General features: G+C 42.1%; 1 protein-coding gene across 1 annotated transcript in view; it reads left to right on the forward strand.

The window, feature by feature from the left end:
* Positions 1-1,534: 1,534 nt before the first annotated feature.
* Positions 1,535-17,988, forward strand: part of Fyttd1 (forty-two-three domain containing 1) — a 29,654-nt gene continuing 13,200 nt past the window's right edge. The window contains exons 1-2 of the mRNA XM_090344688.1: positions 1,535-1,760; positions 9,335-9,463. Of these exons, the coding sequence (XP_090200814.1) occupies positions 1,658-1,760; positions 9,335-9,463 (232 nt within the window). The 5' untranslated portion in view covers positions 1,535-1,657. The remainder of the gene's footprint in view (positions 1,761-9,334; positions 9,464-17,988) is intronic.

Raw genomic sequence — 17,988 nt, forward strand, 5'->3', positions numbered from 1 at the left:
ATTGAATAATGCTTTCCTCAGGACAAGTCTACAAAGGCTCACATTCACACTCATACTCACAGCTCTTTACTTTCAAGTGGAATCATAGCTTGGAGGAATAGTTCTTGGATATTATCCATTTCACAGATAAAGAAAACATGTAGTTTCATTGGTAAGGTAACCCTAAATCTATCAGTGTAACACATGTTTTGAATTCAGGCATGGAAAGTGGGTGATAGGAAAATAAATTATTAATAAATGCAATGTATATAATAGGTATTTTAAGACATGGGATCCCCCAAGTCAAAAATAGTAATATGTGTCACAAGTGTTGAAAAAAAAACCATGACATTGTGATATTACTTGTCTACATAGGCAACTGTGGTTTTGAGATACTTTAGGTCACCACAAAGCTCTTGCTCATTTCTATGTACTTTAAAAAGTAGAAAACCAGCAGAGATTTCTAGGGGGACAGACTATCCCTGTTTTGTTTTTCTTTAGATGGAACTGTTTCAGCTAGCTTGTAAGAAGATGAACGAAACTAAATGCTTTCTTCTCACCAGGGGGCTGTGGAAGAAAAATGAGGCAGGAAAAATGGAGAACTTCACATTTTGTAAACGGGGGAGGAGAACGCCATTAAGTAGGAATTCATTACATATGAAGAAGTTTATTTGATAAGGATTAAAGTGAGAGAGAAAAAAAAATCGTATCAATTCCCAACGCAAATGAACTAGAGAAAAATATGCAGCTAAATAAGCAGAGGTACTTACCCTCTCAAGGGAAGATGCGGTCTTATGAAAGTGGCTACTATGTTGCCAAATGTTTTGAGAATGCCGATCGAGAGCGAGAAGGTGCAGCGGACATGGCACGCGTTAGGATTTACTTTTAGTGTGAACGTGACGCAAGGATTGCCACTGCAGCCTCCGCGTTCTTTGGACGTGGCGCTCCGCAGGCTGCAGGTGGAGGAGCGGATGGGGGAAAGGGGAGCCGGGACGCAGTACCGCAGTCCACCCTGACTGGGGGCTGTCGTGCATCCCGGGGCTGCATTGCGGGGGAACGTGCACCCGAATCGAGAAGGTCTTGGTGCAGCAAGGAGGGACGCGAGGCAAACAGAGAAGCATTTCTAAAATATAATTTTATTGAGGTGTTCGATAAAGGGGTTACTTTTGCATCAGGTACGTTTCTTTCTTTCTTTTTTTCCTTTTGGACAATATCACCCCTTCGTTTTCCCTCTCCCGTCCTTGCCCACAAGTTGCATTAGTTCAATTTCCCCCTAGTGTCTACTGAGTCTCAAGACTGCACTTGTTCGCCCTCAAACTGTCATTTTAAGACGTGTCATTGAGGTGCTGAGGGTCTAGCTGGATGAAAGTCAGTGGGGATTGCTGCAGTAGCGGTCCTGGCTGGGCGCCCAAAGCAGCTGGTTCTGTGCTGCCCGGAGAACCCGCCAGATGGTCCGCCCGGGCCCCTCTGGCCCACGGTTGGTCTCGGTAGCCCCTCTGCTCCGCCCCTCCTTGCCACGCCCCTCCTCGCTCCTCCTGCCGCCGCGGTGGGAGGGCGAGGGCGCCGTCACTGCGCGTGCGCGCTCGGCAGTGCGGCCAGTCTGCGTGCGTGAGTGGGAGGTGGCAGGCCTCTGACTCCGGCCTTCCTCGCAGCTCGTTCCTGCGCGACGTCTACAGCCATGAACCGGTTCGGTACCCGGTTGGTGGGAGCCGCGACAACCCAATCACCGCCGCCGAAAGCCCGCAGCAATGAAAACCTGGACAAAATAGACATGTCTTTGGGTAAGAGGCCGAGTTGGACGGAGTTGGAGCGTGTGTGTGTGTGTGTGTGTGTGTGTGTGTGTGTGTGTGTGTGTGGTGTGTGTGGTGTGTGTGGTGTGTGTGGTGTGTGGTGTGTGTGTGTGTGTGTGTGTGTGTGTGTGTGTGTGGTGTGTGTGGTGTGTGGTGTGTGTGTGGATGGAACCAAGTGGCGCGGTTGGCGGGGGCAGGGGGCGGTTGGGCGCTGTTACCAAGTGAGTTTTGCGGCGGGTGGGCGGAACCAAGGTGGGGGGGTTCCTGCGGGGACAGCGGGGGTGCAGGCTGGGCGCCGGGCACCCCTCGGCGGAGGCCGTGGGATCCGGGGGGTGGACGGGCGTGGGGCCTGCTCTTTCCCAGAGGGGCGCTACCGCTCGGGGGGTGCCCGGCTCTTTGTAAAGGAAACCCCACCGGGTTCTCTCGAGCGTGAACCCGGGCGTTATCCCGAGTCGGATTGCTGGTTGGACTAGAAGGAGTCGGAGCGCGATCGGTTATACGAGGGGTGGTCGGGAGGGTTGCGGGGCGTTACAGGGCCCAGACCTCTGCGGGCCTCCCTTGAGAAGCCCAGAGGAAGCCGGCCAAGAGCGTCTGTGAGAGAGAAGACGTCGGGCCGGGACCGCATCCGTGCTTTATTAGGAGGCGTCTAGAATAAAACACACGCCCCATCCCAGCCTCTCAAGTTAGCTCGTTAGGCGGGTCGGCAGGCGGCAGGCGAGCCGCCACGGCCGAGCGGGAGATTGACATGGATCCTAGAGGGGCCTGGTGAAGCCGGGCACATTTACGAAGGGTTTCATACCGGTTATGTAAAAAGTTGGTGGAATTTTGATTTTGTGTGATTGTCTAATCTAACACTACCTAGGCACTGGACTTGGTATTTCCCTTAGCTAGTCCAAAAGTAGTTCTTATGGAGATTCAAGTTAGGGTATTGGGATGCAACAGTTTCCCTGCCCAATTTTTTTTTTATTCGGAAATAAATACCTTTAACTAGTGGATTCAGAGGCGTAACCTTTTCGAGGGTAAGATTACAGAGCTCCAAAGAATTGAGGAAATCTTGAGTTTAAGACAAGAAATCATGTAACAGTGAATGTTTATTTAATGTTTACTATTTGTCAGGCACTGAAATAAGCATTTTATGTATTAATCACTTTAATCCTCATAATAACGACTCCCTGAAGGATTTTACTCCTAGCGATAAAAAAGGTAGAATCACTGGGAGTCACACTGTAAATTGTCAATGCTGCTTTTGTAAGAATGTGACAATAACAAGTGTTTATCTTCCTCACAGTTTTGCTATAGATTATTGAGCCAGGAGGCATACACAAACTGCTTTGAACAGTACACAAGCACTGTATATTATTTTTACACACATACATTGTTGCAGTTATCTTCATTTGACCAAAATCTGAGACAGAAAGAAAATAACTTGTTCAGAAAATTCATTCAGCTGATAAATGGTGGAGTCAAGAAACACATTTAGCCCCAAGTTATAGATGTAGGGACCCTTTAAGCATGTTTTGTTCTTGTTTTGCTCTGGGAATTGAACTCAGTTCGTCCAGCAAACTTCTGCTACAGGAACCGTGTCCCCAGGCCTTTTGTCCCCCCCCCCCCCCAAGTTCTTGGACATGAACTCAGGGCTTGGGCACTGTCCCTGAGCTGCTTTTGCTCAAGCTAGCACTCAACCACTTGAGCCACAGTACCACTTCTAGTCTTTTTTGTTTATGTGGTACTGAGGAATTGAACCCAGATCTTCTTCATATGTGCTAGGCAAGCATTCTACCACTAAGCCACATTCCCATCCCCCTCCTTTTGCTTTGTTTTTTAACTAGGGTCTCTAACTTACTTTGCCTGGACTGATCTGGAACCCCAATACTCCTGTTCCACTTCCCTAAGAAGGTGGAACCACAGGTTCACATCACCATATTTTCCTTCCCTCCCTCCCTCCCTCCCTCCCTCCTTGCCTTCCTTTCTTTCTTTTTGCCAGTCCTGGGGCTTGAACTCAGAGTCTGAGTACTGTCCTTGGGCTTTTTCCTCAAAGCTAGCACTCTGCCACTTGAGCCACAGAACCACTTCTGGCTTTTTTTATGTATATGGTATTGAGGAATTGAACCCAGGTCTTTGTGCATGCTAGCACTCTGCCACTAGGCCAAACTCCCAGCCCTCTTTTTTCTTTTCTTTTTTTTTTTGGTCAGTTGTGGGACTTGAACTCTGGACCTGGGCATTGTCCCTGACCTCTTCAGCTCAAGGCTATCGCCCCTATCCCTTGAGCCACAGTTCCACTTCCGGTTTTCTGATGGTTAAATGGAGGTAAGAGTCTCAAGGACTTTAGTGCCTGGGCTGGCTTTGAAACTTGATCCTCAGATCTCAGCCTCCTGAGTAGTTAGGATTACAGGCATGAGCCACCGTGCCGGCTTCATAACCAATACATTTCTTAAACTCCTAGGTTATATGTATATATTTACTTGTAATTAGGCTATTTAAGTGAAGAGAACTGAGGGATAGTTATCTTTACAGTAGAAGTGAAGTGCTGTAGAGAGCTAAGATGGTTTGATCTTATTTTATTCCCCTCAATAACAGGAAGCAGCCTGTCAGATACTTCTCTTACAGAGATCAGAGGCAGAGATAATAATTTTTTGGACAACTACTACGCTTTATGAATATTTCATCTTATCAGGTCTGCAGATTTTAGAACCTGATTTTCTGGGTTTTGTTTTAAATTGTGGCTCTCCTGGATTTTTATATAAGTATTCATGTAGAATATCTACCAAGTTTACTAATAATTGGGCCTATCATAGCTCAGTTTATTAACTTGAAAATGAGCATTAGGATGATAGTTTTTTCATGGAATTGTTCTCAGAATTAATTGAATATGCATCAAAACAATGCCAGTAACCATCAATTCTTGGAGGAAGTAGGTCAGAGGAGTGTTCATTTGAAGGATATATCTTGTTGCCACCCTTTCCTCTCTTTCTCTGCTTCCTGGTTGTCCTGCGTTGAATAGTTTCCTCTCCCATACCTTCCACTAGGATGCTCTGCCTTACCACAGACCCATAAAGACAGAGTAGTCCAACTGACCATGGCTGAAGCATTTTTTTTTTTTTTTTGCCAGTCCTGGGGACTGAACTCAGGGCCTGACCACTGTCCTTGGGCTTTCCTCAAGGTTAGTGCTCAACCACTTGAGCCATAGTGCCAGTTCTGGCTTTTCTATATATGTGGTACCAAGGAATCAAACCCAGGTCTTTGCACATGCTAGGCAAGCACTCTACCACTATGCCAAACTCCTGGCCCTGGCTGAAGCATTTTCAATCCTGAGCCAAAACAAACTTTTCCTGTATTTAAATTATTTCTTTTGTAGTTGTTCTTTTTTCTTCTTCCCCTCTTCCCCTTCCCTTCTTTGTTTATTTCCCCCCCCCCCCCAGACTGAGACTTGAACTCAAGGTATAATACTTTTAACTCAAAGGTTGGTCCTTATCACCTGAATTATGCCTCCAGTTCCTTGTCTTTAAAAACTTTTTTTGGGGGGGAGATGAGGGGGGTTGGTCATAGAGCTTGAACTTTGGGCTTAGGTGCTGTTCCTGAGCTTTTTTTTTTTTTTTTTTTCGCTGAAGGCTAACATTCTATCACTTTGAACCACTGTATTGCTTCTGGTTTTCTGGTGGTTAATTGGGGATAAGATCTCATAGACTTTCCTACCCATGCCGGCTTTGAACTGTAACTCTCAGTTTTTAGCCACCTGAATAGCTAGGATTATGGATGTGATACCATTGAGCTTTAAAATTTTTTTGTTTTGATTGATCCTGGGACTTAAACTCAGGACTGAGACACTGTCTCTGAGTTCTTTTGCTCTTGGCTATTGCTCTGCCATTTTGAGCCATAGTTACACTTCCTGAAATTTTTTTTATTATAAAGGTGATGTGCAGAGGGTTATAGTTGCATAAGTAAAGACTACATTTCTTGATCAGGTAGGTGATTTATGCCTGTAACCCTAGCTACTGAGGTGGCAGAAATCTGAGGATCAAGATTCAAATCCAACCAGGTCAGAAAAGTGGACTCTTATCTCCAATTAAACACCTGAAAACCAAAAGCAGAGCTATTAAAGTGGTAGAATGTTTATACTGGTAAAGGGACTTGAATTCAGGGCCTTGAGCTGTGTCTTCAGCTTGCTTGCTCATGGCTGGTGTTCTGTTACTTGAGCCACACCTCCAGTCACATTTTGCTGGATATTTGGAAGATGGTTTATCAAGGACTTTTTTTGCCTGAGTTGCCTTGGAACTGTGATCCTTAGATCTCAGCCTCCTGAGTAGTTAGTATACAGCAACCAGTGCCCCGCTTTAAAAAACAGACCAATTATATTGATATAAATTATTTGTCCTTAAAATAATTAGGAAGAATGATAAAGTTAAATTTTGTTAGGACATTGCTGATTCGGTAATTTCTCTGGCTTGGTTTAAACCATCAATCATCAGCCTTAATATTTGAGTACTGTAAGTGGAGATTGGATAGTCTTAAAAGAGCATTGTTGGCCTCTAATAATTTTTTGGTTTGTTTTTGGTTGTGAGGCTTGAACTTTGGGCCTAGGCACTATCCCTAAGTTCTTCAGCTCAACTCAAGGCTAGCACTCCTACCACTGGAGCCACAGCACCACTTCCAGCTTTCTGGTGATTAATTGGAAGTAAGAGTCTCATGGACTTTCCTACCCTCATACTCGAGCCAGCTTTGAACTGGGATCCTCAGATCTCAACCTTCTAAGTAGCTAGGATTATAGGTGTAAGCCACCAGTGCCTGATTTCTATAGTAATCTTTTTTTTCTTTTTTTGCCAGTCCTGGAGCCTGAACTCAGGGCCTGGGCACTGTACTTGAGTAGTTTTGCTCAAGGGTAGCACTCTACCACTTGAGCCACAGAACCACTCCTGCCTTTTTCTGTGTATGTGGTACTGAGAAATCAAACCCAGGACTTCCTGCATGCTAAGCAAGCACTCTGCCACTAGGCCAAACTCCCAGTCCCTCTAGTAATCTTTAGCAGATAAAAATAGAAACCTGGAGAATGTTTAGTTTTCTCATCTTCATATTCTGTTGTGATATCAGCACAGTGTAATGTTTATGCATGTTTCAGGAAGTATTTTTAGAAAAAAGGCTTACTGATTTACAGAGATAAGTATAGAAAAGAATGACTGCTAGTGTACAAGTAGTATTTAGTATCCTACTCATTATAATACATGTTTATTTTTGTGTTTGCTATGTATATCTATTGCCCACAGAACACGGACTATGTTATATTTTTATTTGTTTCCAAGATGGCACAGTCTTACACAGCATTCATTGTGGTAAGGATAATCACAATAAATCCTTAATGAATTCAGGTCAATTTAGAAATTTGGTACTTATTTGTTCTTTAAAATGATTTTTGGTGGTACTAGAACTTTGAACTGCTGAGCCATGTCTCCAGTGTTTTATTTTGTTTTGTTAATAGGTTATTACTTTTTGCAGATAGTAGGATTGAACTTCTGGCTTTGCTATTGCTTGGCCAGCACTCAACCAATTGAACCATGTGTTTAGACCAGTTTTTTTGTTGTGCTGATACAGGGGCTTGAATTCTGTGTCTTGTGTTGTCACTTGGCATTTTTGGCTTACAGTTTGAGTTCTACCACATGAGCCATGTGGCCAGGCTGTACCAATTGTTTTAGTAATAAAAAGTGGGTTACCTTTTTTTTTTTTTTGCCAGTTCTGGGCTTGGGCTCAGGGCCTGAGTACTGTCCTTGGACTTGGACTTTCTCAAGGCTAAAAGCTCTACCACTTGAGCCTCAGTACCACTTCCAGCTTTTTTCAATGTATGTGGTACCGAGGAATCAAATCCAGGTCTTCGTGCATGCTAGGCAAGCACTCTACCACTAGGCCAAACTCCTGGCCCCGGTGGGTTACCTTTTTAAATACAGGGATATTTCTGTGATTGTGGAAAATAAGCATATAATTTTTTTTTTTTGCCAGTCCTGGGCTTGAACTCAGGGCCTGAGCACTGTCCTTGGGCGCTTTCCTCAAGGCTAGAGCTCTACCACTTGAGCCACAGCATCTCTTCCAGCTTTTTCTATGTATGTGGTACTGAGGAATCGAACCCAGGTCTTCATACATGCTAGGCAAGCACTCTACCACCAGGCCAAACTCCTGGCTTAAGCATATAATTTTTGTAAGTAAGTTTTTGTTTATATGCACTAGAGAAAGGTGCTATGGCTCGTAGAAGTCTCAGGAGTTGATTCATCTTCCTAGGCTACTTTTTTTTTTTTTTGGTGGGTCATGGGGCTTGTATTTGGCCTGGACGGCCTGGACACTGTCCCTGAGCTCTTCATCTCAAGGCTACCACCCTACCCCTGGGCCTGGGTGTTATCCCTGAGCTCTTCATCTCAAGGCTACCACCCTACCCTTGAGCCAAGCCCCACTTCCCATTTTGTAGAGGTTAATTGGAGATAAGAGTCTCAGGATGGGATCGGGAGTTTGGCCTAGTGGTAGAGTGCCTGCCTAGCAAGCACAAAGACCCGGGTTCGATTCCTCGGTACCACATACATAGAAAAAGCCAGAAGTGGTGCAGTGGCTCAGGGTAGAACACTAGCCTTGAGGAAAGCCCAAGGACAGTGCTCAAGCCCTGAGCTCAAGCTCAGGACTGGCAAAAAAAAAAAAAAAAAAGGACTGGCAAAAAAAAAAAAGAGTCTCAGGTCCTTTTGTGCTGAGGCTGGCTTTGAACCTTGATCCTCAGAGCTCAGCCTCCTGAGTAGCTAGGATTACAGGTGTGAGCCACCTTAAACTCTGGGCCTGAGCTGTTCAGCTCAAGGCTACCACCCTACCCCTTGGCCTGGACATTGTCCTTTAGCTCTTCAGCTTAAGGATACTACCATATCCCTTGAGCCACATCCCACTTCTGGTTTTCTGGTGATTAATTGGAGATAAGAGTCTCATAGACTTTTTAGTGCCCAATGTTTTAGTGCTAGGGCTGCTTTGAAATGCAGTCCTCAGATCTTAACCTCCTAAGTAGCTAGGATTACAGGTGTGAGCGCCAGCTGCCTAGCCTATCTTTTTTTAACTTTTCCTACAGAAATTTTATTTAGAACACTAAGGGAGATGGTGATAGAAGCTTTATCTTCTTACTGTTCTCTATGAAAATGCTTTGAATAGAGAAAAGAAGCCAGGCATGATGGGGCATACCTGTAAATCCTCTCATGCTGGAGGATGAGGAAGGGGATTGCTAGTTTGAAGTCAGCATGGGCTATATCTTGAGAGCCCTGAGTGTGAGCAATAGAGTCATTAAATTATAATGAATGTGAGCAGGCTGAGAGTTTGGCCTGGTGGTAGAGTGCTTGCCTAGCATGCACAAAGACCCGAGTTCATTTCATTGGTACCACATACATAGAAAAAGCCAGAAGTGGTGCTTTGGCTCAAGTGGTAGAGCCCTAGCTTTGAGAAAGCCCAAGAACAGCACTCAGGCCCTGAGTTCAAGCCCTAGGAGTGGCAAAAAAAAAAAAAGTGTGAGCAATAGTCATTAAGTAAAAATGATTATTATGATATTTGCTCTATTGTAGATGATATTATCAAATTGAATAGAAAGGAAGGAAAGAAGCAGAATTTTCCAAGACTAAATAGAAGACTCCAACAAAGCGGTACTCGGCAATTCAAGATGAGATTACGGTGGGGCATCCAACAGAATTCTGGTGAGTTTTGAAAATAAATTTTAATGAAATACTGTTATTTGTGGTTTCATATTATACTATGTTTAGTGTATACAGTAAACCTTGGGGAAATATATCAGAATTTTTTATGATTTATATTTTCTCAGATTTTTATTTAGTTCTTAACACCTGGCAAAAATTTTCTTTTCTTTTTTTTTTTTTTTTTTTTGTCTTTTCTGCTTTTTGGTACTGGGGATCAAACCTAGGACATTGTAATCTCAGTTTGATAATAGCCTAAATTATCTTTAGGTTTAGAATTGCATGGTATTTTTCATATCATGAGATCTGTCACCTTCCCAAGGTCCTTTAACTATCTATAGATAACTAGTTCCAACTTAAATGTTTGGTGAATGCTGGGCACCGGTGGCTTATGCCTATAATCCTTGCTACTCGGGAGGCTAAAATCTGAGGATCACTGTTCAAAGCTAGCCTGGGTACGAAAGTCCAATTAACCACTAGAAAACTGGAAGTGGCACTGTGGGTAAAGGGGTAGGGCAGTAGCATGAGCTGAAGAGCTCAGAGACAGCACCCAGGTTCAGAGTTCAAGTCCCATAACTGACCAAAAAAAAATGTTTAGTGAGGACTGGGAGGGTAGCTTAGTTGGTGGAGTGCCTAGCATGCACAAAGACCTGAGTTCAATTCATTGGTACCACATACGTAGGAAAAGCCAGAAGTGATGCTGTGGCTCAAGTGATAGAGCCCTCGCTTTGAGAAAGCCCAAGGACAATGCTCAGGCTCAGGCTCTGAGTTCAAGCCCCAGGACCAGCAAAAGAAAGAAAAAAGTGTGAGCAATAGTCATTAAGTGAAAATGATTATTATGTATGAAATCCTGGATTCTATTCCTTACTACTATATATACAGAAAAAATCAGAAGTGGCACTGTGGCTCAAGCAGTGGTTTGAGCTTTCTCAAGTAGTGCTCAGGCCCTGAGTTCAAGCCCCAGGACAAGCAAAAAAAAAAAGTTTAGTGGAGGATCATATCACCTCAAAAGATAACTTATTCTATTGTTGGAGACAGCACTATAGCACTATTTATGTATTTAATTTTTTTGTCAGTCCTGAGACTTGAACTTAGGGCCTAGACACTGTCCTTGGACACGTTTTACTCAATGTCAGCGCTTTGCCACTTGAGTCACAGTGACACTTCCACCTTTTTCTGTGTATGTGGTACTGAGGAACAGAGCCCAGGGTTCTGTGCATGCTAGGTGAGCACTCTACCACTAGGCTATGTTCCTGGCCCCAACAGTGTTATTTATAAAAAACAAATTTCCTTGTTGTAAAGTTGGAGACCAGTTCTTAAGCTTGGTACCTGATGCTTTCACTCTTTGGCCACCACTCTACTAACTAAGCCTCCAACTCCCCAAACTTCTTTTTCTAAAATTTAATTCTGTAACTGGATACTGCTTTTCTGCATAAAGGATTACCTTCAGACTCTATCTTATTAGCCAAAACCTTTTAAGATTTTATTTAACTTAAAAAGTAATTTTGAAGCTAGGCATGGTGGCTCACACCTGTAATCCTGAGGATTGTCTTCAAAGCCAGCCCAGGCACTAAAGACAATGAGACTCCTGGCCCCACTTCCCATTTTCTAGAGGCTTATTAGAGATAAGAGTCTCAGGTTCTTCTGTGCCCGGGCTGGCTTTGAACCTTGATCTTCAGATCTCAGCCTCCTGAGTAACTAGGGTTACAGCCGTGAGCCGCCATACCCAGCTAGAAATTAATTCAAAAAATAGCAAAAAATAAGATAGAAAGGGCTGGGAGTTTGGTCTAGTGGTAGAGTGCTTGCCTAGTATGCACAAAGGCCCAGGTTCAATTCCTCAGTACTACATACATAGGAAAAAGCCAGAAATGGTGCTGAGGCTCAAGTGGCAGAGCTCTAGTCTTGAGAAAACTCAAGGATAGTGCTCAGGCCCTGAGCCCAAGCCCAGGATTGACAAACAAAACAAAACAAAACAAAAGAAAAAAATATAAAACTGCTGATGTAAATAAAACATTAAAAAAATAAGATAGAAAAAATAGTCCTAAGACAAGAGCTGATGATATATAATGTCCTCAGAAGATCAGAAAAACTTTCCTTTTATGGGATTTATGATCTGAGCCTTAAGGAAGCTTAGGATCTCTGAAGATTGAGTTTACACTTAGTTATGTTGTCTGCTCATGTGACAGGTTAAAATAGAACAGCTGCCACTGCTATTGAATGTGCACATAGATACAGAGTTAGCTTAAGCTCTGATTGACTAGGGAAGGTTAAGATTTACACATTGTAATTTTAGTGAGAATGTTACTTTTAGATGAGAGAACAAGCATGACAGAGAAAAAAAGCCTTTGACCTATAGTCAGTATGACTTTTGCTTGCTGAAGTCCATGCTTGAAATACAATTTAGGTACTAAATGCTTTTATAGAAACAACCTAACTGTCCTTCAGTTGTACAGTACTGAACAATAATAATTTCAAGAAAATTAACTGGACACCTTTAGAGAATCTCACAGACTCAGGAGATCCTCAGTATCAGAACTGTTTTATATTGGGGCCGGGAGTTTGGCCTAGTGGTTAAAGTGCTTGTCTAGCATGCATGAAAACCCAGGTTCGATTCCTCGGTACCACATATATAGAAAAAAGCCAGAAATGGTGCTGAGGCTGAAGCGGAAGAGCTCTAGCCTTAAGAAAGTCCAAGGACAGTGCTCAGGCCCTGAGCTCAAGCCCAGGAATGGCAAAAAAAAAAAAAGAACTGTTTTATATTGACATATTTTCACTATCAGTCTGTTATTATTATATACTTTCCTTGTGTCTACACGTGATAATTCAAATAGATTGAGGCCAGAAATAGTATCTTAAGTCAGTTCAAGCTTCTGTTAAAAACAGTACTACAGATTAAGTGTTTTGTTAACTTCTGAAGTTTTAATTTTCAGTTCTAGAGGTTATAAATCCTAGATGAGGATGCTAGTAAGGTCTGGAGCTCTTTGTGGTCCCTTTTAATTTAAAAGGGTGCCAATCCTACTTGCAAATTCTTTAGCCGCATGCCTTTAATTACAGGCTTCTGTAATTATTGGAACAAGTGATGTATGTGTGAAAAAATTCACAAAAGAAATTAGACATTCAAAAGAAGATGAGATTTTTGAATTTTCATTTAAGTTAGTCTCATAGGTAGGAGAAACAGTAGAAATATAAATGTGTACTGGAACAATGTGCTCTTGTAAACAAATTGTTAGAAAGAAAGTATTAAAGAATGGTCTGTTCTGTGCTTTCCCACTTTAATTAGTTTTGTTCCTGTGAACGAGAATTTCTCATCAATCTCAGCTGATTTTGACACTGTCATATAATAATGGATTCCTTTTCATTTATTTTTATGCTGGTACTAAATATTAAACTCAATGCTGGTACTCTACCATTTGAGATATTCTTCTACCTCGTACATTTTGCTGGTTAATTAGAAATAAGAATCTCAGATTTACAGTATTTTACCTTGTTATCTGATATATTGTATATATGCTTATTTGGTTATTTGAAATAGGATAGGGAAGGGGGAAAACAAGATGAGGGGCGGGGGTAGGTGGAGGGAAATGGGGACCAAGACACGAAAAAGGGTATCAATGTTTGTGAAGTAATACATCTTCTATCTGGTGAATATAATGTAACCCTTCTATTAATTACAATAAACAATATATGAAAAAAATCTCAGATTTGTCTCTTAAGTGTTGGTTCAGAACCACTATTCTCAAATTTTAGCCTCCTGAGTAGCCACTGGTACCTGGCTTTTATTCATTCCTTGGGAATATTTTCAAATTTCTGTATTCATTTCCCAGTCCTTTTTGATGGCATGTTTAAATGCTTTTATAGTGACTGATATGGTCTTAACTTTTTTCCCCTTCTTCCAGTCGGTCTAAAATACTTCTTGTACAAGTTGATTTAGTCTGATCATAAATTCAGTAGTCCCTCATTTTTTTTTTTTTTTGCCAGTCCTGGGCTTGAGCTCAGGGCCTGAGCACTGTTTGTGGTTTTCTCAAAGCTAGAGCTCCACCACTTGAGCCACAGCACCACTTTTGACTTTTTTCTATTTATGTGGTACTGAGAAATCGAACCCGGGTCTTTGTGTATGCTAGGCAAGCACTCTACCACTAGGCCAAACTTCTGGCCCAGTAGTTCCTCATTTCTTATCTTGCATTGTTTGTTTGTTTGTTTGCTAAACCTGGGCTTGAGCTCAGGGCCTGAGTACTGTCCTTGGGTTGTCTCAAGGCTGGAGCTCTGCCACTTGAGCCACAGCACCACTTCGGTTTTTTCTGTGTCTGTGTTACCAAGGAATCAAACCCTGGTCTTTGTGCATGGTAGGCAAGCACTCTACCACTAGGCCAAACTACAGGCCCCAAGCCATGCATGGTTTTTATTCTCTGTCAAAGCCCTAATGATTTAGGACCAATAGGACAATTCCCATCTCATGCTTTTCTTCCTACACCTTAGGTGTGGTTATTCATGTCTTTATATTTACTCATTCCAAGTTGAAATCCTTCATGTCTGTTCAAATCTTAAGTATTTTGTAATACTTAGAACAGAGCCTACTTTCTCTGTAACAGGTTTTTTTTTTTTCTCCTTGGAAATGCACTGTAAATTATATTCAGTTTTCCATAAAAATTATTTGGTATCGTGCCTGATACAGTAACTAGTAGCTATCAGTATAAATAAAAATAGCAGCCAGTCATGGTGGCTCTCCCCTATAATCCTAGCTGCTCAGGAGGCTGAGATCTGAGGATAGAGGTTCAAAGCCAGCCCAGGTACTAAAGTCTGTGAGATTCTTGTCTCCAGTTAACCACTAGAAAACCAGAAGCAGCCCTGTGGTTCAAGAGATAGGGTGGTAGCCTTGAGCTGAAGAGCTCAGAGACAATGCCCAGGCCCAGAGTTCAAGTCCCTCAACCAAGAGACACACACACATACAAAAAAAATATAGCTATTAGGTCATTAATTTGAGTAAGTATATGGGCTTTCCTACATGTTTAATAAAAGGCAATCAGATATACCAATAGTAATAATTTGATTTAAAATTTATGATCTGTTTATTTTTTTTGTGATTATAAAATTAATAACAATCAATACCTTTACAACTGAGGCAGAATGCACCTGAGAAAAGAACAAATCTGTAAGAACACCTCCGCCTCTCTGAATTCCTGGCCTTGTTGGAGAGGGTGAATCTGTGGCTCTCTGGATGGTCTGGCATTCTGAGCAGGCTCCCTAGGGAGCTCCCTGTGAGGATGGTGCAGCTGGAGTTCATTAGGAACATGAGCAGGGGCACAACTGGACAAGTACCTAGGACATAAATTTTGTGCAGTGGCTCCAGTCTCACCATAATGTTAGCCTGTTAAGGCCAAGGAGGAGGCAGTTGGTAATAGCACTTGGTACCCATGCCACAGGATCAAACCATGAGAAGCAAACTGGAATCTGAAGAAAAACCCCTTTGTTTTCTAGAATTTCACTAGTCCTCATAAGGCTTAACATCGTGCTCACTGGCCAAATCAATATTCCTGTCTAAGGCAAAGCAGTAAAGGGTTAGGAACAGACGACAGTCAATACATAAATGATACAGACATAATATAGCAAGTTTTACTATTATCTCAGAATTACTAGTAAAGATCTCACACAAACAGGTTCAAATGTTAGGAAAGTTTGGGAATAAAAATATGCTAATATTCCCCTCTTAGATATTCATAGTATACATTGGGCTTTCTCAAAAGAAAAATATATATATATACACACACATATATACATAAAAACGTGTGTGTGTGTGTGTGTGTGTGTGTGTGTGTGTATACGTGTGTTCATTATATATATAATGAATTAGGGCCAGGGATGTAGCTTAGTAGTAGAGTGCTGGCTAATAAGTATTAAGACCTGAATTCAAACTCTGGTATCTGTGGAAAAAAATTACAGGAGAGTAGGAGAATAAATAACTGGCTCTGTTAGGGATTGGCAGGAAATTGGAGGGTATGTGAGGGTGAATATGGTCAAAGCACTTTATATGTGTGTATAAAAATAGAACAATGAAACCTGTTTAAGTTGTTTTAAGAAGGGATGGATGAAGATAGGGATGAGATGAGTAGGCTATATTATGTACTTCTGGAAATGTCAAAGTAAAATGCCACCTGCATGAATAATGTAAGCTCATAAAACTTTCAAAAATAATTTGCTGGGGCCATGAGTTTGGCCTAGTAGTAGAGTGCTTGCCTAGCATGCATGAAGACCTGGGTTCCATTCCTTGGTACCACATATATAGAAAAAACTGGAGCCAGGCACCCGTGGCTTATGCCTGTAATAGTAGCTATAGGAGGCTGAGATCTGAGAATAATGATTGAAAGCCAGCCCAGTCTGTGATAGTCTCTCTTTCTCTTTTTTTTTTTTCCCTTGGATCATGTGGCTTGAACTCTGGACCTGGGCCTGGGTCTTGAGCTCTTCAGCTCAAGGCTACCACCCTACTCCTTGAGCCACAGTTCCATTTCCTGTTTTCTAGGGATTAATTGGCGGTAAGAGTCTCACATTCTTTCTTGTGTGGGCTGAGTTTCAACTGCGATCTTCAGATCTCAGCCTCCTGAGTAGCTAGGATTACAGGTGTGAGCCACCATACCTGGCAAGTCTGTGATATTCTTATCTCCAATTAACCACCAGAAAAACCGGAAGTGGCTCTGTGACTCAAGTGGTAGAGTGCTAGCCTTAAACTGAAGAGCTCAGGGACAGCTCCCCGGCCCAGAGTTCAAGCTCCATGACTGACCAAAAAAAGAAAAGGAAAATCTGGAAGTAATGCTGTGGCTCAAGTGGTAGACCTCTAACTTTGAGAAAGTCCAAGGACAGTGTTCAGGCCCAAGTTCAAGCCCCAGAACTGGGAAAAAACAAAAACAAAAACAAAACTTCCTTTACTCTTCAACATGATATTTCACTTTCTAGAAACTTATGAGGAAATAATTATAGCTATGTGTAAAAATGATTAGATTAAATATGACACTACACAATAGTGCAATATGATATAAAAGCATTAATAGGGTAGTGTTAATACAGATTATAAAATAGTACCTCGAGTATGAAATACAGTTGCTGAAAGATTGATTCAATTCACCTACATAATAGTACTAAATACTGAATTGTCCCTTGTGAATGTTTTTTTCCACTTTATTATTTATTTTTATTAGTTCATCTTGATTGTAGAGGTAGAGATTTTACTGTTACCTCTCCATACCTATTCATAGTGTCTTCCAGTTTTACCCCCTTCCTAGTAGTCTTTTTGAATTATTTAAATATTGCTGAAACCAAAATACACTTTAGAATACCTACACTTAGCTTTTAAAAATTATTAGAGCAAGCTGGGCACAATGACTCACACCTGTAATCCTAGCTACTCAGGAGGCTGAGATCTGAGGATGAGGGTTCAAAGCCAGCCCGGGCACACAAAAGGACCTGAAACTCTTTATCTCCAGTTAACCTCTAGAAAAAAGGAAATGGGGCTCTGGCTCAAAGGTTGGGCGGTAGCTTGGAGCTGAAGAGCTCAAGGACAATGTCCAGGCCCAGAGGTAGGGTGGTAGTCTTGAGCTGAAGAGCTCAGGGACAGGTCCAGGCTGAGTTCAAGCTCCATGACCCACAAAAGAAGGAAGGAAGGAACAAAGGAACGAAGGAACCAAGCAAGCAAGCAAAATAAATTATTAGAGCAAAATAATTTAAATCTGCAAGGTATATAATGGAAACTGAAAGTAATGTTACAGACCAGAGAGATTAAAATATGTTCATTGTCACTGCAGACTTTGTCAAGAACATTTTTGTTGTTGTTGTCGGTCATGAGACTTAACTGTGGACGTGGGCACTGTCCCTAGGCTCTTCCACTCAAGGCTAGCACTGTCATTCATAATGCCACTTCTGGCTTTCCAGTGGTTAATTGAAGATAAGAACCTTGCAGACTTTTATGCCCAGGCTGGCTTTGAACTATGATCCTCAGATCTCAGCCTCTGGAATAGCGAGCTAGGATTACAGGCGTAACTTACCAGCACCTGGTATCAAAAGCATTTGGAATAGAAAAAGGACTGAGAGAGGCTGGGAGTTTAGCCTACTGGTAGAGTGCTTGCCTAGCATGCACGAAGACTCAGGTTCGATTCCTTGGTACAACATACATAGAAAAAAGCCAGAAATGGTGCTGTGGCACAAGTGGTAGAGCTCTAGCCTTGAGAAAGCCCAAGGACAGTGCCCAGGCTCTGAGTTCAAGGCCCAGGACTGGCAAAAAAAAAAAAAAAAGGGCTGAGAGATAGTATAAAAGATATGGCAGTGTAGTACATGGGAGATGAGATCATGAATGCACTGTAGATGAACACTATCCAGTAATAGTTAAATGTTAGCTATACATTAACTTCAAAATACTACCATCTCATATAATTGATATAAAAACATGAATGAAGTATTTTACATATACTTGTAATATCTCAGTTCACACTAGTCATGTTTCAGGTACCTAGTATAAGTGGTAGCGCCTATCTTGCACCAGTGCA

This window comes from Megascapheus bottae, chromosome 1 (genome assembly GCF_031878675.1).
Source record: "Megascapheus bottae isolate mThoBot1 chromosome 1, mThoBot2.hap1, whole genome shotgun sequence".
Lineage (NCBI taxonomy): Eukaryota > Metazoa > Chordata > Mammalia > Rodentia > Geomyidae > Megascapheus > Megascapheus bottae.